We start from the raw sequence: 23,092 nt of genomic DNA, 5'->3' as shown, positions 1-23,092 counted from the left end.
AAGACTTAAAACTCAAAAAAGTCTAGCTATATTTTTTTAAATTTTAATATGTGCTTGAAATTATTTTTTTAAGATAAAAGTATTAGAGTACTAAGGTACTTACACGTCTATTTCTATAAAACCTGAATAGTATTTCACAGTTACGACATCCTATCCGACGCTGACATACTGAACATAAAACAATTAAATAAACAAAAAACCCACTTGAAATGATGTGATCGGTTAAAAAGATTGAGTAATAAAAGTTTGAATAGATTTGTCCTTACACAGGTAAAATACAGGTAGCTCTATATTAATATCACACAAGTTTTTGGTCAAATTCAACAAAGAATAAAACGACAACCAATTTCCTGTCTTGTGTCAATATTACAACGCTTGTAAATGTTAAAATACAATATCTAAACATTTCTAATACCCTTTCAATGCTACAATATTTCACAACTTTTTAATAAGGACATTCTATTTTCAATTCTATGGGATTTCAAACAACTTTAATACAGTTAACAATGCAATGTAATTTTACTTCAAGCATGCTAAATTAAACTATATGTAAAAATCTCAGATTTTATTTTTAAAATTAAAGTTTTTTCCTTGTTAAATCATGGTAGGGTTCATTTGGGGAATTTATTACATGATATATTGGAATGTAAAATTTCTCAACTATTTTACTTTTTAAATAAATTAACTTTTATTTCTAAAAAGATATAATGGCCAGGTAGGATGAAAATGTTTTACATTTTATACATCCAATGATTGTCTGTTTTCTGTCATTTCAAAATCTTGCCAGATCTAAACAGTGGCATTTCTCAATCTTGCAAAGAATTGCCAGTAATACTACTCATTCTTAGAAGATTAAATGTGGCACCCCATGTGGCATATTTTCTTGTAATGGGTCCCATGTGGCATTTCAACTTCTTGTATGGGATCTCATTTGGCCTTTCTACATCTAGTCATGGATTCAATGTGGCATTTCTACATCTTGTGAGGAATCCTATGTGACAATTCTACATCTTTACAAGAATCTCATGTGACCTTTCTACATCTTTTAAGGGATGTGGTATTTCTACATCTTGTTAATTAGCTAGAATTGATGAAACTGACTCTTTATCTGTCTATATAAAACCATGCAATCTTTTAGTTGATATCAAAATAAGAAGATATGGTATGATTGCCAATGAGAAAACTGTCCGCCAGAAACAACATGATGAAGACGTCAACTATTATAGGTACAGTCAACAATGAGCAAAGACATTATTGCATAGTACATGTAGTAAGATATAAAAGGCCACGAAATGACACATAAAACAATTGGAATGGATAAACCAACAGCCTGATATATGTTCGAAACAACAAAGGTAAAACAAATATAATATACAACAACATTGACTCTGAACTCACTTTTGACAAAGCCTTGAAATAACCACATTACAACAATAACCAACGTCTCACCTTTTTAAGTTTTTTTATTTCAAGCTGTACGTTTATTCTGACATTCAACTCACCTTTGACCAAGCCTTTAGTAACCTAAGCTACACCTACCTTAAAGCAGCTGAATTCAGACTGTATATATCATGTATATCTACAGCCACTCAACTAACCTATAATATGACAAAGCAATCAGTTGATTGCAAAGAGCCTGTCACCTACGATTCTCCGTCCTAAGACACTTAATTTTATGCTGCCCCTTTATACTGTCACTAAACTCACCGTTGCCAAAGTCTACACTGTGAACTATGCTATACCTATTCCTAAAAGCAGTTGATTTTATGCTATAAATAACTCACATTTGACAAAGCCTTCAGTTGATTGCACTGTGTCTGTAACTGTCGATTTTCCTTCCGAAGGTTGTTAATTTCATGTTGCATATTAATGCTATCACTGAAGTCCAATTCATCCTGTGCTCCTGGAATTAGAAATATATCTGTTTGAAAAAACTCTCCCTTTCAGCAAATTCTCCACAATTAAAATAATTCAAAAAGTATTTTTTTCAAACTTGAGACTATTACTTATTTTGACAAAGAAGTAGGCTAATACTGAAGTGATAGTACGTCGCACAAGTACTCTTGACAGTTGCTTCCCTTTGGTTCTGAGAGACAAGACATGGGATGCAAATAATATGCAATGCCTGTTTGTGGTTAAATAGTTATCAAAGGTACCAGTATTATAATTTAGTACTCCAGACATGCGTTTCGTCTGCATAAGACTCATCAGTGACGCTCATGTCAAAATATTTATAAAGCCAAACAAGTACAAAGTTGAAGAGCATTGAGGATGCAAAATTCCAAAAGTTGTGCCAAATACGGCTGGGTAATCTATTCCTGAGATAAGAAAATCCTTAGTTTTTCGAAAAATTCAAACTTTTGTAAATAGGAAATTTATAAAAATGACCACATAATTGATATTCATGTCAACACCGAAGTGCTGACTTCTTGGCTGGTAATACCCTCGGGGTCGAAACGTCCACCGATTTGCAGTGGCTAACAATAACTACCGATAATTCAAAGACAACTTTAATTTTCTAAATAACCCAAAATAATTTTATCAATTGATTATGTTTTACTATCTTAACTTCTTCAACTTGCTTTGTAAAGATGTATTGAGCCATTTTGGTTTGGTATTGCCACTGGTATGTCTAGTAATGTTATAGGGAAAAAGATACAACTTTTACTATGTCTTAACCACAAACAGTATGACCACACGATAATCAACAGACACATATAGACCAAACAACAATAACAACATAAAGACATGGACATTGGTCTAACCACAATCAGTGTGACCACACGATAATCAACAGACACATATAGACCAAACAAAAAGAACAACATAAAGACATGGACATTGGTCTAACCACAATCAGTGTGACCACACAATACTAGACGGACATTTATAGACCAAACTACAATAACAACATAAAGACATGGACATTGGTCTAACCACAATCATTGTGCCCACACAATATTAAACAGACAGGTATAGACCAAACAAAAATAACAACATAAAGACATGGACATTGGTCTAACCACAATCATTGTGCCCACACAATATTAAACAGACAGGTATAGACCAAACAAAAATAACAACATAAAGACATGGACATTGGTCTAACCACAATCATTGTGCCCACACAATATTAAACAGACAGGTATAGACCAAACAAAAATAACAACATAAAGACATGGACATTGGTCTAACCACAATCATTGTGCCCACACAATATTAAACAGACAGGTATAGACCAAACAAAAATAACAACATAAAGACATGGACATTGGTCTAACCACAATCATTGTGCCCACACAATATTAAACAGACAGGTATAGACCAAACAAAAATAACAACATAAAGACATGGACATTGGTCTAACCACAATCATTGTGCCCACACAATATTAAACAGACAGGTATAGACCAAACAAAAATAACAACATAAAGACATGAACATTGGTCTAATCACAATCATTGTGCCCACACAATATTAAACAGACAGGTATAGACCAAACAAAAATAACAACATAAAGACATGGACATTGGTCTAACCACAATCATTGTGCCCACACAATATTAAACAGACAGGTATAGACCAAACAAAAATAACAACATAAAGACATGGACATTGGTCTAACCACAATCAGTGTGACCACACAATACTAGACGGACACTTATAGACCAAACTACAATAACAACATAAAGACATGGACATTGGTCTAACCACAATCAGTGTGACCACACAATACTAAACAGACAGGTATAGACCAAACAAAAAAAACAACATAAAGACATGGACATTGGTCTAACCACAATCATTGTGACTACACAATATTAAACAGACAGGTATAGACCAAACAAAAAAAACAACATAAAGACATGGACATTGGTCTAACCACAATCATTGTGACTACACAATATTAAACAGACAGGTATAGACCAAACAAAAAAAACAACATAAAGACATGGACATTGGTCTAACCACAATCATTGTGACTACACAATACTAAACAGACAGGTATAGACCAAACAAAAAAAACAACATAAAGACATGGACATTGGTCTAACCACAATCATTGTGCCCACACAATACTAAACAGACAGGTATACCCCAAACAAAAATAACAACATAAAGACATGGACATTGGTCTAACCACAATCAGTGTGACCACACAATACTAGACAGACACTTATAGACCAAACAACAATAACGACATAAAGACATGGACATTGGTCTAACCACAAGCATTGTGACTACACAATACTAGACAGACACTTATAGACCAAACTACAATAACAACATAAAGACATGGACATTGGTCTAACCACAATCAGTGTGACTACACAATACTAAACGGACACTTATAGACCAAACTACAATTCCACCATAAAGACTTTGATCTCCAAGTTAGCCAGAAGAAGTAGAAGATGAAGAACCTCAGGCATTAAATGGGATACATACAGAGATGGTCTAACCACAATCAAAATCATTGTGACCACACCATACTAAACAGACATCCATAGAGCAAACAACAATATTATAATATAAATTAAGGCTTTGACCTACAAGTTAGCCATTGGCTGGATATATTAAGACATGGTCTAACCACAAACAGTGTGACCACACAATACTAAACAGACACTTATAGACCAAACTACAATAACATTGTACAGGCTTTGATCTACAAGTTAGTCGGAGATTGGCTGCATTCATGCTGGCATGGTCTAACCACAACTAATAAACAGCATGATCAAATGATATCAGATAAATAGGTCAGACCATGATAACATTATCGCTTTAACACCAAATATAATTGGTTAATTTAAAGGTAACATTGTTTGTCTACCTGTGATTTGACGGAATCGGTGGTATGAAAATTGCTGACTTTTAATATTTCTTTACCTTTACAAAATTCCCACTGTGACCATTGATACTTTTTGGAAATCATGATTTGAATAAAATGTGTGGGGTATATTTTTAAACAAGTATTATTTTTTAGAAAATGAAAAAAAAGGTGAATATTGGTCTCATTTGAAATTTTCTGATTTACAAATATTTCTAACTTTTAAAGCTAAAGTTCCTTGAGGAAATTTTGTTTGCCCGGAAATCAATGAAATAGAAATAAGGTATGCATAGGTTCACTTTCAGATGAAAATGTGAGTATGTCTGTTATATAGTTTAATCGAAATCAACAAAGATTTGTTTAAACGAGTTAGTCATCTCCATACATTAATTAAAATAATTTTATGAGGTCAGGGGCGGATGCAGGATTTTAGATTAGGGAGGGCGCAAAGTTTTATATTTTGAGGTAACATTATTGAAATATTCTTCTAAAGGGGTGGAATATAGGTATTTTGGACTATTGTGAGATAAAATAAGCGAGAAATTAAAGTTTCAAGAAGAAACCACCTTAATCCACTCTGACAACAATCTACAATCACTAGTGACTGACTGACAGATTGACGGAGAGAGGTGAAACAATATGTTTCTGTTCCGCGAAGAACCTTCGAGTTATGACAAGGTCTCCTACAAATTAAAAAAATCTACAACAATCTCCTAACACCCCTAACTTATGCACTAAGAGATTCATATTGCATATATATTTGTTTATAAAGCTGCAGCCCAAAAAATAGAAGCTGAAGATCATTTTATTTTGATTCTTTGTTCCTATGCAAACCAATCTACAATCAAGACATGCACCAGCACTTGTTGTAAAATGATCTATAGAGCAATATCAGGTAATACATATCTCAACCAATCCTTGAAAGACATGGTGCTGGTAGTTGTGACAAAAAGAAATACAGAAACATAACAAAAATAAATAACCCTTGTTTGCAGATCGTCAATGTGTCTATTAAAGCCAATTAAATTATTTTACATGTTTTCAATAATGTGAAATGAAACCGGTTCACTTAAGAATGACTTTAACACTCCATAACACCAGCCCCAGCAAACTTGGTTAAGAGGATGTATGTGGAGAGTTGACAGATAGACGGGCGGACCAACGGAAGCATAGTGAGACGAGACAGATCAAAACAGCTCACCTGACCAATAGTAGTAGTAGATTTTGCAAACTAAATTTTCTACTTTCCCCCGTGATTTTTAATTGTCCTTTCCATAATATTTGTTTTTACTTGTTTTGATTTTCGGTGGTCGTGCCAGAATTTATATACATGTGTTCGCCACAAACCACTAAATAAAGGCAACAGTAGTATACCGCTGTTCAAACTCATAAATCCATGGACAAAAAAACAAAATCGGGGTAACAAACTAAAACTGAAGGAAACGCATTAAATATAAGAGGAGAACAACGAAACAACACTACAATGTAACACACACAGAAACGGACCAAGCAACAGACAAAATCCCACGAGAATAACAAATATAACATCAAAACTAAATACATGAATCTGGGATAGACAAGTACCGTGACACTAAAATCAGAATGAGATGCATTTGCGAAGTTGTGTTTATTTTCTGGGGTTCCCATGGATGCAATACGGTACATACTTCGGTAAAATTTTCAGGTTGCAAGTAAGAAATATATACATGTAAAGACACAGAGATTCAAATTATAAACTAACCTTTCACTTGAAACAGTATTTCTATCTTTCATTAAGGACATTAAGAAAGCATCTCGTCTAGACTGTTTTCTTGACCGTGCCATAATGGAATTGTGAAAGGGAGTAAGGGCTAGGGATGTTTCAGAACTTCGATTATCAAAGAAATTGATTACAAAAACCGCAAATACAATGTCACAATTGTTTGTACTTAAACTGCTAAATACCTATTTATTTTTTCATCAAACACAGCTCCGCGTTCGACACCTTCCTTTGGAAGTATATAATATTTATAGAACTTAAATAAATCGTAGGTCAGTTGATTAGTATAATTACGTTGATTCTTTTAAACTGACTGTTTTATATACTTTGAATGTTAATAAAGATTGAATGGTCTCTTCTGATACTCAAATAAGTTGAAGACAACCCATGCTTTGCAAATTTTAGGGGGGCGCACGCCCGCCACGCCCCCGCCTAAATCCACCCCTGGAGGTATACCCAAAAATATAATTTTAGAAATGCCAAAAACGTTTAATTCTAAGAGCATGTTAAATAACTGAACCTCCAAGAAGTGGTGAAGTGTACCAACTTTCTTGTCAGAACAATTGTCTAAAGCACTCTTATCCTTCACCTAAAATGAACTATACAAAGTCCTATGTGTAACAATTCAAAGCTGATAATGTCTAATATATTTTTATCTTGTTTAAAAAAGGCAGGTAATTTTTGTGTAAAACGCACGGAGATTTAAAAAACTTAAACAAATATTGAAAGGAGCTTACACTTGTCACTACAAACTTGATAAATTTGTCCTTCAATTGAGATTTTTATTTACTCTTGTCTGGGTATAGCTTCATGTTCTGAAGTGAAATTTACCCTCCATGATGACTAACTTCAGTGAGGGTCTAATCTAGTACCCTCCATGATGACTAACTTCAGCGAGGGTCTAATCCAGTACCCTACATTAGGTTCTGAAGTGAAATTTACCCTCCATGATGACTAACTTCAGTGAGGGTCTAATCTGGTACCCTCCATGATGACTAACTTCAGTGAGGGTCTAATCTGGTACCCTCCATGATGACTAACTTTGGGGAGGGTATAATCCAGTACCCTAGATTATGTTCTGAAGTGAAATTTACCCTCCATGATGACTAACTTCAGCAAGGGTCTAATCTGGTAACTTGAGATGTGTTTGTAGTAAGTTAAGTGAGGGTCTAGTCTGGTCTAATGGATTGTTTGCTTTATTACTAATGAGGCTCTTATCTGGTGTCAGAAAAGGTATACAATTTTTCTTAATATAATATTACATGTAGAAAGGGTCTAAGAGATATCATTTGAACATTTTTATCTGAGAGGGTCTGGATTTTTCCCATAGGTCGCTTTTATATAATACTCTTACTAATTTAAAAAACTTTAAAACAAATTAATGTTTAACTCTGTTTGTTTGTCAATTGCTATGTCTGTTCACAACATGCATCTGACATTTTAATTCTATTTTTTTTTTAATTAAAGATTTTTAGGAATTACCTAAAACACATGGACTTTGCAATATCTATACAATTTCATGGGGAATTGGAGGTATTCATTATTAGTGACCTTAGTACAGCTTTCTAAGTGTCAGATGGTCAATGCAATCCTTTGGATTTTAGTTTCTCAAATATAAGAAGCTAGGGTCTAGAATTTGTTCCTGTATGTTAATATTACTTAAGGAGTTTTGGTATTGTCTTTTTGGAATTAAATATATTATCAGGGCAGCAGTCCTTTTGCGCCCAGTACTGTTTTTCAGGGGTATCATTTGCGCCAAATTTTGTTTTTCAAATGTACCAATTGCGCCAATATTCGGAACTCATTTGTGCCAATATTCAGAACTCATTTGCGCCAATTTACCTGTTCACATATCTATCAAAAATATTAATAATAAACATGTGATAAATATCTATTCTTATTTTTGGCTTTAAAAGTATCATATGATCGGAGATATTTCACCATGAAGATCTGGAGAGAAATGCATTAGATAGTCCATGTACAGAGAGAGAAGAAAACATATTGCTTTGCTGAATATTTATTACAAGATATATGCCAAAAGAGAAGAAAATGTAAGCTTTTGATGATTATGTTATAGCCACATATGTTGATGACACGGTGCTTTGTTCCCACCATTCATACGGGCTAAAACTCTATCTAATACAGGAAGTACATGTACCAGTAATAGAGCAGAAGCATTCCACAGGAATTACAATGATCTGTTTTATGCATTTCATCCTTTTTTTGTTGTCTTTTTTGGCAATAAAGTGAAGTTAAAAGCTACTTCATACATTAAATCGGGAAATACCCATGCAACAGCAGCAAGAAGAAAATATGTTTTAGAAAAGGAAACATTTGCTGTTTCAAAACTGTCAGTTACAAGTCCGAATAAAGAAGGACGGAAGTAATTTTTCTTCTAATTCATTCATATGTTTTATTTTTGGCGCAAATGATACCATGTGATTCTAAAACAGGTGGCGCAAACGTAGGATTGTAGAAAAAATGTTGTGGCGCAAAAGGACGCATTTTTGGCACAAACAGACCTCTCCCATTATCAGTGAGAGTTTTAGTTGATTATGATTACATACAAGTAATATTTCAGTTTTCCTGGAATTCAAATTAGAATATTTTGTTTGTTAGGCCAAAAATAAAATTTTGATTGCTATTCCTTAAAAACCTAATCATAAAACATGATAACTAGAGGCTCTAAAGAGCCTGTGTCCCTCACCTTGGTCTATGTGCATATTAAACAAAGGACACAAATGGATTCATGACAAAATTGTATTTTGGTGATGGTGATGTGTTTGAAGTTCTTACTTTACTGAACGATTTTGCTTCTTACAATTATATCTATAATGAACTTTGCCCATTAGTAACAGAGAACTATATTTGGTAAAACTTTACATAAATTTACCAAATTAATGAAAATTGTTAAAAATTGACTATAAAGGGCAATAACTCCTTAAGGGGTCAATTGACCATTTAGGTCATTTGACTTATTTGTAGATCTTACTTTGCTGAACATTATTGCTGTTTACAGTTTATCGCTATCTATAATAGTATTCAAGATAACCAAAAACGGCAAAATTTCTTTAAAAATTACCAATTGGAGGGCAGCAACCCAACAACCAGTTGTCCAATTCATCTGAAAAATTCAGGGCAGATAGATATTGACTTGATTAACAATTTAACTTCTTGTCAGATTTGCTCTAGATGCTTTGGTTTCATAGTTATAAGCCAAAAACTGCATTTTACCCCTATGTTCTATTTTTAGCCGTGGCGGCCATCTTGGTTGAATGGCCAGGTCATCGGACACATTTTTCAAACTAGATACCCCAAAGATGATTGTGGCCTAGTAGTTTCAGTGGAGATTTTGTAAAAGATTACTTAGATTTATGAAAAATGGTTAAAGATTGACTATAAAGGGCAATAACTCCTAAAGGGGTCAACTGACCATTTTGGTCATGGGTGACTTATTTGTAGATCTTACTTTGCTGAACATTATTGCTGTTTACAGTTTATCTCTATCTATAATAATATTCAAGATAATAACCAAAAACAGCAAAATTTCCTCAAAATTACCAATTCAGGGGCAGCAACCCAACAACCGATTGACCGATTCATCTGAAAATTTCAGGGCAGATAGATCTTGACCTGATAAACATTTTTATCCCATGTCAGATTTCCTCAAAATGCTTTGGTTTTTGAGTTATAAGCCAAAAACTGCATTTTACCCCTATGTTCTATTTTTAGCGGTGGCGACCATCTTGGTTGGTTGACCAGGTCACGCCACACATTTTTTAAACTAGATACCCCAAAGATGATTGTGGCCAAGTTTGGATTAATTTGGCCCAGTAGTTTCAGAGGAGAAGATTTTTGTAAAAGATAACTTTAATTTACGAAAAATGGTTAAAAATTGACTATAAAGGGCAATAACTCCTAAACGGGTCAACTGACCATTTTGGTCATGTTGACTTATTTGTAGATCTTACTTTGTTGAACATTATTGCTGTTTACAGTTTATCTCTATCTATAATAATATTCAAGATAATAACCAAAAACAGCAAAATTTCCTCAAAATTACCAATTCAGGGGCAGCAACCCAACAACCGATTGACCGATTCATCTGAAAATTTCAGGGCAGATAGATCTTGACCTGATAAACATTTTTATCCCATGTCAGATTTCCTCAAAATGCTTTGGTTTTTGAGTTATAAGCCAAAAACTGCATTTTACCCCTTTGTTCTATTTTTAGCCGTGGCAGCCATCTTGGTTGGTTGACCAGGTCACGCCACACATTTTTTAAACTAGATACCCCAAAGATGATTGTGGCCAAGTTTGGATTAATTTGGCACAGTAGTTTCAGAGGAGAAGATTTTTGTAAAAGATTACTTTAATTAACGAAAAATGGTTAAAAATTGACTATAAAGGGCAATAACTCCTAAACGGGTCAACTGACCATTTTGGTCATGTTGACTTATTTGTAGATCTTACTTTGCTGAACATTATTGCTGTTTACAATTTATCTCTATCTACAATAATATTCAAGATAATAACCAAAAACAGCAAAATTTCCTCAAAATTACCAATTCAGGGGCAGCAACCCAACAACTGATTGACCGATTCATCTGAAAATTTCAGGGCAGATAGATCTTGACCTGATAAACATTTTTACCCCATGTCAGATTTGCTCTAAATGCTTTGGTTTTTGAGTTATAAGCCAAAAACTGCATTTTACCCCTATGTTCTATTTTTAGCCGTGGCGGCCATCTTGGTTGGTTGACCGGGTCACGCCACACATTTTTTAAACTAGATACCCTAATGATGATTGTGGCCAAGTTTGGTTTGATTTGGCCCAGTAGTTTCAGAGGAGAAGATTTTTGTAAAAGTTAACGACGACGGACGACGACGGACGACGACGACGGACGCCGGACGCCAAGTGATGAGAAAAGCTCACTTGGCCCTTCGGGCCAGGTGAGCTAAAAAGGAGCCTAAAAAAGTCCTAGTTTAACTTTAATGATTACATAAATGAACAAAAATATTTAAAACTAATAGAAATGATTGCAAAAAAGCACATCATTTCAAATTTTAATCACCATGCCAAAAAAACATAGCAGGGTACCATCCTCCAAGGCATAAAACAAGTTTTTCATAATATTCTGATATATCTAACAAACTTATTGATAAAATAAGATATCAGTGACAAATTAGGACAAACTTCCATTTATAGAAAATACAAAAATGTTCTATTTTTCTCAAGATAAAAGCACAACTTGACTCGATAACAGAACAGATTAAACGTTGTGTAGTAACGTTATCAGAAATCAGCTCTCCTACGAAGATTTCATTAAAATGTAACATGAAATATTATTGGACAATTTTTTCTGAGAGAAAATGTGGGAAAAAAAATGATTGAAACAAATAACTTGCTGTGACTTATCAATGCGAAATTATGTTTGACTTCTATAAGCTCTATAGCTTATCGGTAATCAAATATCTTAAAAGCATTATAGCTTGTGAGTTACAAGTAAGGCATCTTTTCAGAAAATTTTAAAATATTGAAACTCTGCAGCTAAAGTTGCAACTGTATTAGAAAGTTTCTCATTTTTAAAGGAATTGGTGTTAATGGCCAATAATTCATAGCATTTTTAACTTATTTCCAACATTTCTAGACCTAGGACAATTTAGACTTATCAAAGTATATAGATATATATATGAACTTGTAAATTTGTTAAATTCAAAATGATATTATGCTCATAATATTTGTCTTTTGGGTTAAAACAATACATAAATAAAATATTTTCTATGAACCAGTTATACAGTACTTGCAACCTTAGGCGTTACTGTTTCAGCGATCAATCAGCGGTCATCGATCAGTCACCGATCAGTCAAGTTCGCGTCAAACTCACGTCAGCAATCCGTCAGACTTATAGTAAAAGTAATTGACTGATCGGACTGATCGGACGGATAGTACCGATCGACCTTGATGACGGATTGAACTTTAATACGTCACATGATGAACTAATACAAATTACGGAATCTTAGTTTCGTTTAATTTTTATTAAAATGGCGACTCCTGAAAATCGAACGTTCAATGATACATTTTGTTTATTAATTATTTAGCAAAGTTTTATGAATTGAAATGAAAAGAAATGTACAGATAAAATCTAAATTAAAATATCATCATTAAATAATGGTCTTTTTCGATTTATTTAGGTTATATATTTTCAAACCCGGCGAGTGTCTACATCGCGAAATTGATTTTATTATTTTCCAAACATACTCGGAGAAAAACAAAATGAAAGGATCAGTTATTGACAAATGTAGTCTATTTTTTCAATATTTTAAATTTTTGTATCCTTATCATCATAAAATTCTTTAAAACAAAAATCATAATCATGGACTTTCTATATTCTCGTCATAATCGAAGCCTTTAAAATAACAAATTACAAAAATAACTACTCTTAAACAATAAAAAGTACAAAAATACATATTTTATGAAGAACAGCCAATTTTGATGTACAAAAAGTACTCAAATCATATGAGGGTTAATAATATGTATCAAAATAAATCAATAACTGCATTCTTATTCCACAAAAATAAAAGTTTAAGTATTTTAATTCTCATTATATTTCAATTCTGATTAGAAGACTTGTCTCAAGATGGTAAAAATAACTGACTTTAAATAAAATAGTATCATTTTTGATAAAAGGAATAATAATTTTGGTTATTTTAAACAATGCAAAGAAAATTATAGTATGATTTTTCTGATATTCTTTGAATTTTATGAAAAAAAAACTATTCTAAACTATAAAAAGTACAAAAATTTAATGACGGTCAATAATTTTCAGTTAAATGAAGAAATATTTGCATTTTAGGCAACGCGTACAAACATTTAGTATCTTTTTCCTTAAAGTAAGCATATTTTATAAAGAACAGCCAATCTTGATGTACAAAAAGTACTCAAATCATATGAGGGTTAATAATTTGTATCAAAATAAATCAATAACTGCATTCTTATTCCACAAAAATAAAAGTTTAAGTATTTTTATTCTCATTATATCTCAATTCTGATTAGCAGACTTGTCTCAAGATGGTAAAAATAACTGAGTTCAAATAAAATAGTATCATTTTTGATAAAAGGAATAATAATTTTGGTTATTTTAAACAATGCGAAGAAAATTATAGTATGATTATTCTGATATTCTTTGAATTTTATGAAAAAAAAACTATTCTAAGCTATAAAAAGTACAAAATTTAATGGCGGTCAATAATTTTCAGTTAAATGAAGAAATATTTGCATTTTAGGCAACGCGTACAAAAATTTAGTATCTTTTTCCTTAAAGTAAGCATATTTTATGAAGAACTGCCAATCTTGATGTACAAAAAGTACTGAAATCAAATGACGGTTAATAATTTGTATCAAAATAAATCAATAACTGCATTCTTATTCCACAAAAATAAAAGTTTAAGTATTTTAATTCTCATTATATCTCACTTTTGATTAGAAGACTTGTCTCAAGATGGTAAAAATAACTAAGTTCAAATAAAATAGTATCATTTTTGATAAAAAGAATAATAATTTTGGTTATTTTAAACAATGCGAACAAAATTATAGTATGATTTTCTGATATTCTTTGAATTTTATAAATAAAAAAACTATTCTAAACTATAAAAAGTACAAAAATTTAATGGCGGTCAATAATTTTCAGTTAAATGAAGAAATATTTGCATTTTAGGCAACACGTACAAAAATTTGGTATCTTTTTCCTTAAAGTAAGCATATTTTATGAAGAACTGCCAATCTTGATGTACAAAAAGTACTGAAATCAAATGATGGTTAATAATTTATATCAAAATAAATCAATAACTGCATTCTTATTCCACAAAAATAAAAGTTTAAGTATTTTAATTCTCATTATATCTCAATTCTGATTAGAAGACTTGTCTCAAGATGGTAAAAATAACTGATTTCAAATAAAATAGTATCATTTTTGATAAAAAGAGGAATAGTTTTGGTTATTTTAAACGATGCGAATAAAATTCTAGTATGATTTTTCTGATATTCTTTGAATTTAAGAAAAAAAACTATTCTAAACTATAAAAAGTACAAAAATTTAATGGCAGTCAATAATTTTCAGTAAAATGAAGAAATATTTGCATTTTAGGCAACGCTTACAAAAATTTAGTATCTTTTTCCTTAAAGTAGATATATTTTATGAAGAACAGCCAATCTTGATGTACAAAAAGTACTCAAATCATATGACGGTTAATAATTTGTATCAAAATAAATCAATAACTGCATTCTTATTCCACAAAAATAAAAGTTTAAGTATTTTAATTCTCATTATATCTCAATTCTGATTAGAAGACTTGTCTCAAGATGGTAAAAATAACTGACTTCAAATAAAATAGTATCATTTTTGATAAAAAGAAGAATAGTTTTGGTTATTTTAAACAATGCGAACAAAATTTTAGTATGATTTTTCTGATATTCTTTCAATTTTATGAAAAAAAACTATTCTAAACTATAAAAAGTACAAAAATTTAATGGCGGTCAATAATTTTCAGTAAAATGAAGAAATATTTGCATTTTAGGCAACGCGTACAAAAATTTAGTATCTTTTTCCTTAAAGTAAGCATATTTTATAAAGAACATCCAATTTTGATGTACAAAAAGTACTCAAATCATATGACGATTAATATTTTGTATCAAAACAAATCAATAACTGCATTCTTATTCCACAAAAATAAAAGTTTAAGTATTTTAATTCTCATTATATTTCAATTCTGATTAGAAGACTTGTCTCAAGATGGTAAAAAAAACTGATTTCAAATAAAATAGTATCATTTTTGATAAAAAGAAGAATAGTTTTGGTTATTTTAAACAATGCGAACAAAATTTTAGTATGATTTTTCTGATATTCTTTCAATTTTATGAAAAAAAACTATTCTAAACTATAAAAAGTACAAAAATTTAATGGCAGTCAATAATTTTCAGTAAAATGAAGAAATATTTGCATTTTAGGCAACGCGTACAAAAATTTAGTATCTTTTTCTTAAAGTAAGCATATTTTATGAAGAACAGCCAATCTTGATGTACAAAAAGTACTGAAATCATATGACGGTTAATAATTTGTATCAAAATAAATCAATAACTGCATTCTTATTCCACAAAAATAAAAGTTTAAGTATTTTAATTCTCATTATATCTCAATTCTGATTAGAAGACTTGTCTCAAGATGGTAAAAACAACTGATTTCAAATAAAATAGTATCATTTTTGATAAAAAGAAGAATAGTTTTGGTTATTTTAAACAATGCGAACAAAATTTTAGTATGATTTTTCTGATATTCTTTCAATTTTATGAAAAAAAACTATTCTAAACTATAAAAAGTACAAAAATTTAATGGCGGTCAATAATTTTCAGTAAAATGAAGAAATATTTGCATTTTAGGCAACGCGTACAAAAATTTAGTATCTTTTACCTTAAAGTAAACATATTTTATGAAGAACAGCCAATTTTGATGTACAAAAAGTACTCAAATCATATGACGGTTAATATTTTGTATCAAAACAAATCAATAACTGCATTCTTATTCCACAAAAATAAAAGTTTAAGTATTTTAATTCTCATTATATCTCAATTCTGATTAGAAGACTTGTCTCAAGATGGTAAAAATAACTGATTTCAAATAAAATAGTATCATTTTTGATAAAAAGAAGAATAGTTTTGGTTATTTTAAACAATGCGAACAAAATTTTAGTATGATTTTTCTGAGATTCTTTGAATTTTATGAAAAAAAAACTATTCTAAACTATAAAAAGTACAAAAATTTAATGGCGGTCAATAATTTTCAGTAAAATGAAGAAATATTTGCATTTTAGGCAACGCGTACAAAAATTTAGTATCTTTTACCTTAAAGTAAGCATATTTTATGAAGAACAGCCAATTTTGATGTACAAAAAGTACTCAAATTATATGACGGTTAATATTTTGTATCAAAACAAATCAATAACTGCATTCTTATTCCACAAAAATAAAAGTTTAAGTATTTTAATTCTCATTATATCTCAATTCTGATTAGAAGACTTGTCTTAAGATGGTAAAAATAACTGATTTCAAATAAAATAGTATCATTTTTGATAAAAAGAATAATAATTTTGGTTATTTTATACAATGCGAACAAAATTTTAGTATGATTTTTCTGATATTCTTTTAATTTTATTAAAAAAAAAACTATTCTTAACTATAAAAAGTACAAAAATTTAATGGCAGTCAATAATTTTCAGTAAAATGAAGAAATATTTGCATTTTAAGCAACGTGTACAAAAATTTAGTATCTTTTTCCTTTAAGTAAGCATATTTTATGAAGAACAGCCAATCTTGATGTACAAAAAGTACTCAAATCATATGACGGTTAATAATTTGTATCAAAATAAATCAATAACTGCATTCTTATTCCACAAAAATAAAAGTTTAAGTATTTTAATTCTCATTATATCTCAATTCTGATTAGAAGACTTGTCTCAAGATGGTAAAAATAACTGATTTCAAATAAAATAGTATCATTTTTGATAAAAAGAAGAACAATTTTGGTAATTCTAAACAATGCGAAAAAAAATTTAATATTATTTCTTTGACATTCTTTTAATTTCACGAAAAAAAACAACCTATTCAAAACTATAAAAAGTACAAAAATCCAATGGCGGTCAATAATAACCATTTTCGTAGGAATAAGCTGATGTTAACAGAGTCATATAATACAATTATGTTTTATATGTCTCTGATGTTAACAATATTTAATACAAAACTATTAATCAACACAAACAATTTGACGCTCTAAGCATATTATCTGTTATACTATTTTCACTTTTTTTATTGCAACCAATTTTATTACAAATTAACGTGTAAATTAAGGTGTCTTCGTAGAGGTCCGCGTTCATCGTTTATAAACACTGTCGAGTTCGGTTTACATAAGAATTTTAAATATATACGTATCCGTCCGATCCGTGCATAAATTTAATTTACTGATCGATCGGTGACAGTTGTCAGGGTAACTCTAACATAGGTTATTTGACTTATCTGACGGATCCTATGGGTCACCGATCACCGATCACTCATCGATCAGTCAAACATCCGTCACCGATCATTCACCGATCAGTCAAGTTCACGTCAAACAGTAACGCCTAAGGTTGCAAGTACTGTACTGCCCTAATTACAAAACCGTGAGAGCAATGCCCCCAAAAAAATCCCAAACATCTTTTAGTGGTATGGGTGTGCAAAAAATTCATAAGCGATCCTTACACTTTTACTAAAGTTATTGTCTGTGAAACTAGAATGTCTTCAAATTAAGAGACACAGAAGCAGGCATCCCATAACATTATATAGATGCAAAATATTTTGTGGCCGTATGAAAAGGCAGTGGTAGATAAAGGGGGGACATTTATCCTGGATTAGGAATCCCCCCTTTTATAAATGGCTAGGTAAGAATACTAGAAAATAAAACAGTGATGTTCAAGATTTAAGGTATATGGAGCTTATTATGCTGAATGTGTCATATTATTATTGTCTGTATTTAAGGTGGTACCCAACACTTTGACTAAAATTAATTTGGCTCGTTTAATTTTCTTAAAATTTTAAAAAAGTATTTACTTTGACCCTTTGACAAAAATATAAAAATTTCAAAAAATTTGAACCAACCGTTTTATCAGCAAAATTACACTGGTTATATAGCAGTTTGATGAACACTTATTTTGATCATTGAGAAGCTTTATACTCCCTTAACAACACAACGTAATCAAAACGTTTAGCTGATTTTACAGAGTTATCTCCCTGTAGTGTTAGGTACCACCTTAAGTTTTTCTCTACATGTTTTTATTCATCAGATCCTCAAACTTGTCAGGTTTTGGATATATCAAGTATTTCAACCTTAAGCATCACTATAATAAGAGACTAATTGTTGAAATTTAGTGCAGTGAAATTGATACTAATTTAATATTATTACATAGAAAAAAACAACGTTTCACTTATCTTTCATAATCACGACCTTTCTTGAAAATATAACAGACATAGCAATATCAGATGCACTGATTAAATAAAAGGAGAGGAAAATGAAATTAACAGGAATGCAAATTTTGTAACAATATAATTTTAGGAAGATTGATGTTTAATGCCACTTTAAACACCATTGTACTTTTTCCTGGCAGTTACTTTGTACGGTCGGGTGGAGGAAGCGCAAGCGCAAGGGAAACTAACAATCCTAGTCAATAAAGATCTGAGTCGAGTGCAACTGTCATGTGCAGGATTTAAACTCACAAGCTTAGTGTTGAAAGGCTCATATTACAGTAGTTTTAAATTTTACTTTGACCACCAAATAGTTTGACCTCATAATTTCAGGAAAAAAGAACACACTAAAACATGACCTTAATGAGAATTTTTTTTTTTTTATGCATATCTTATTTAATCTCTCAAACTGTTAATTTTGTTTTATTCACAAATGTTTAAAAAAAAAAAAAAAAAAAAGTAACAATAATAACTTTCTGCAGACTATATTATAACTATAAATGTCATATGTACCATAATAGGATTTTTTTGAAATCTTTTGTAAACAACAGAAAAAAAGATGTTTTTATTACACCAAAAGGTCAAATCTTTCAACACTTTACTGTATCCAAATATTCTATCAATTAGAATGACAACCTTAAAACATTCGCAGAATTTTCATTTTCTCTTTATTCCTACTTGATTCCCTATTTCCATCCACTTGTATTTTTACAAGTTTTATTATTTTTTATATTCCATTGAAAAATCAACCATAGAAATATTGTTAATTGACCTTGGAAATGGTTATATTATGTATAAATAGTTTCCCACTCTCGTGTGACCTTCAGATGACAATATATATAGCCTCCAAGGCCAACAGAAGAATGTTTGTCGGTGAATTTTGAATGACCTTAATATCACAGGAGCACAATCTCACTGATAAACATTAAGCGTCCCCTGTGTCATAAGCAGGTACAATACAGTATTCACAACCAAAACAACTATTTTTAGCACTACAAATGATTATCTGAAGGGGAATATGGAAGTACGCTGAACTTTGCATGGATTTTGCAGTTTACACATGTCTATTCATTTTGGGGTCCTATATAGTATGCTGTTCCGTGTAAGCCAAAGCTCTGTGTTAAAGACCTTACTTTGACCTATAATGGTTTTTCTTTTACAAATTGTGACTTCAATTGAGGGTTGTATCATTTGCACTCATACCACATCTTCTTACATATAGAGACAAGGGCATATCCAGCCAATTTTTAAAGACGTATTCCCAACACAGGATAAAAGGGGTGGTTTGGGGTGGGGTGGTTCCAACTATATATCCTCATTCAAATTCATTGATTGTCAAACAAAGGGGAGGGGTTCCAACACTCGGAACCCACTGGATCTGCCACTGCATGACTATGAGTTGAGGAGATTTGAATAAAAAGATTTATCAGTTTAAAAAAAGACAGCCAAACCTTTTCTCTATGATTCCTATTATATGAATACAGAACTTTAATATAAATGATCTATATAGAAAAAGTGGTTTCAGAAGTAACTTTTACTGCAAATTTCCATTAGTTTGTATATAAACAGTTTGTTATGAAAGCTGTCTATGCCAAAAAATTGGTTCGTTCTATTATCTACAGGGCAGTCCGTGACTTCATAGAGATCCGTCTCGTTTACAGCCTTTTCATGTTATAAACTATGAAATATACAGACATTTTCTTTCTGTATATTCCATTACCATTCAGAGTTAAACACCCCAACAATCACCAACATTTCAACCTGAATCACCTGCTTAAATTAGGACAGAATTTTTCAGGAGACTGTTCTTCACCCCCCCCCCCCCCCCCCCCCCCCCCCCCCCCCCCCCTCTCTCCAAATAAGACCCTTTATTATGTTAATGACGCCAAATGAGGCAAATAAGATAAGATAACAATAATTTAAAATTGGTTTTGAACAAAAAAACACAAGCTCTCAATAGTTTTTAGCCAATTTATAAAATATTATTATTAATGCTGCCATTCTGAAAACAGTTAATTTTGTGTGAATTTGCTTACATTTATAAGATGAGAAAAGAGTACTAACCATCTGACATGTTATATTCTCCATACTCTGTTTTCTGTTGACCGTAGTCTGTGGTACTCTGGTGTAACAGTAACTCATGATGATCATCCTTCAACTTCTTTATCTCTGCCTGAAAGTGTTCAAAAATAATTTGATTCTGTTACTTTTTATATTGTCTATACTCAAAGCTTTGAGAATTCTGTATTTTGTTGATACTGTAACTGAACAAACCTTGAAAATTTTGTGTTTTATATTGCTGATACTGACAAAAGCTAGGAAAATTAAGTCCTGCATATTTTCTATACTCAGGAGCTTTGAAAATTTGGTATGTTATATTGCTAATAAGTAAAATCTTTAATAATTTGGTATTTATATTGCTGATACTTAAAAGCTTGAAAAATTTGAATTTTATATTGTCAATGATTAAAAAAATTGGTAACTCCCTTTCACCTCCAATATAAAATGAGACTTGAGAACTATACACAAAAGATCAAAGGTCAATTGTGTGGTTATTACTTTTGCCTTCTTTTTTGTTATATCAGAATTATTAACTTGCTTATTAAAACTATGTGACCATATAAACAACAAGGAGATGAAGCATGATTGCCAATGAGACAACTCTCCACTATAGTTTAACAAAAGTAGATGTTAGCATTATAGGCAACTGTACAGCCTTCAACAATGAGAAAAAGCCAAAATATATGGTTGGCTATAATTTAAGGCCTTGTAAAATTGCTGTTACTTGAATTTTCAGTTAAGCCTAGCAAAAATAGTTCCAAGTAGATCCATGTATGTCAACAGATTGATAAAGAGAAGAAATCAGGTGGTTTTTTTTCAATAAGAAGCAAGGTAGAAAATTGATGCTTGAAAGATAAGGAATCCAATGTGAAAATCAGAAGCCCAACATTAATAAGTTTAAGTACAGATATGACTTAAAACAGTCATGATTTAAAATATTCTTTATTACGATAGAAGAAGCATGTTTTTTCAAGAACACTACAAGAAATAATCCCCAAATGCATCTTTGATACTCAAGGTTCTTAGGTTTGAGTTTTACTGAAAAAAGTGTTTGTGAATAAATAAAAACAGAGAAAACATGCTTAAATTTATGAGTGGTAACAGAGCTAAGCTTAAGTTATAATTGGATCATTCAATAGCTAGGCCTTCAATCTTATTGATAAAAATAAGACTTAATTTCTATAAGCTCTGCCAATTTTAAAACTCTATAAGATGAAATAATATTTCATTTAAAAAATGTTCAAGGTTATACTGTTATGTAATTAAAATAAAGTGTTGATTTACTGATCAGTACACAACATACCTGCCTTTCTTCCAGAAGTTGTCTATATTGTTGAGATATAGTGTTGATTTGCAGTTCAGAGGATTCAGCTTTCTCTTCCAAATCATGGTTGAGTTGTTTCAGTCGTTCGTTCTGAAATTAGTTTGTCATACTGTGTAAATATTAACAAATGTAAACACTAATGGACAAAGAGCTCAGCAAACAATTGTGAAAGGTTTAACAGATAATTATAATACTAAATACAAACTATCCTTTATTTAACTTTCTATTTAATGGTGAAAGATGTTCCATGTGCATGGGATTAAATTAACCTACAGGTAAAATTCGTATGGAGCACACAAAATATAGAACCATATAATTTTTTTTTACAAGTATCTTTTAAAGGTCATGCAACCATTTTTATAGGACTTCCACGCCAATAATAAAACAATTTGAATGGAAATAGATAAAGAATGTATGAAGTTATACATACAGTCTGACATAATATAAGGACTTATTTCAATTTTTATTTAGGTAATTTTTTGTGATATTGAGAAAAATTCTATTTTTTAAATTCATATGAAAAATTTCAAAATGCAAATTAAAATCATGTGATTATAGCTCTGTCTCAATAACATCACAATAATTTCTGAATTTACATGTACAGTATCCTAAAATAAGCTAAACTTATTTAAAACTCCATCATGTCCATGTGACCCAATTGAAAATGTACATCATGCGATCAGGCAAAAATTTCTATAGCAAGACCAAATCAATGCATTGTTTTTTCTTTCTTTTCAATCTCATAATTGCATGTTTTGAAAGTGATTTTTGCTAAAAACACTTGTAACAACCCGTAATTCTAACAATTCAATAATTACCTCAGAATTTAAAGTTGTTATAATATTTTGGCAATCTTGTATTTTTTCTTTAGCGATGATTAGTTCTGTTCCTTGATCTATAAAACAAAATGTCCATATAAGGTATGTCTGATAACAATTATGACTAACTTCAGATAAAAAAAAAAAAATGACAACCTATGTATTGATTAAACTATGCTTACTACCCTTTTTTTTTAAAAATTCCATACAAATGAAAATAGACAATATTATGTGTAAAACATACACTTCCTCA

At 30.9% G+C, this 23,092-nt stretch overlaps 1 protein-coding gene across 3 annotated transcripts in view; it reads right to left on the bottom strand.

Annotated features, from left to right (window-relative positions):
- Positions 1-23,092, bottom strand: part of LOC143069775 (uncharacterized) — a 68,461-nt gene that overhangs the window by 30,973 nt on the left and 14,396 nt on the right. For all 3 annotated transcript variants that reach the window (XM_076244550.1, XM_076244551.1, XM_076244552.1), the window contains exons 2-5: positions 22,840-22,916; positions 22,001-22,111; positions 20,701-20,809; positions 1,785-1,903 (exon numbers count right to left, since the gene is read on the bottom strand). In XM_076244550.1, the coding sequence (XP_076100665.1) occupies positions 1,785-1,903; positions 20,701-20,809; positions 22,001-22,111; positions 22,840-22,916 (416 nt within the window). The remainder of the gene's footprint in view (positions 1-1,784; positions 1,904-20,700; positions 20,810-22,000; positions 22,112-22,839; positions 22,917-23,092) is intronic.

Source organism: Mytilus galloprovincialis, chromosome 3, assembly GCF_965363235.1.
Source record: "Mytilus galloprovincialis chromosome 3, xbMytGall1.hap1.1, whole genome shotgun sequence".
NCBI lineage: Eukaryota > Metazoa > Mollusca > Bivalvia > Mytilida > Mytilidae > Mytilus > Mytilus galloprovincialis.
This window is presented reverse-complemented; position numbering and strand designations above follow the sequence as displayed.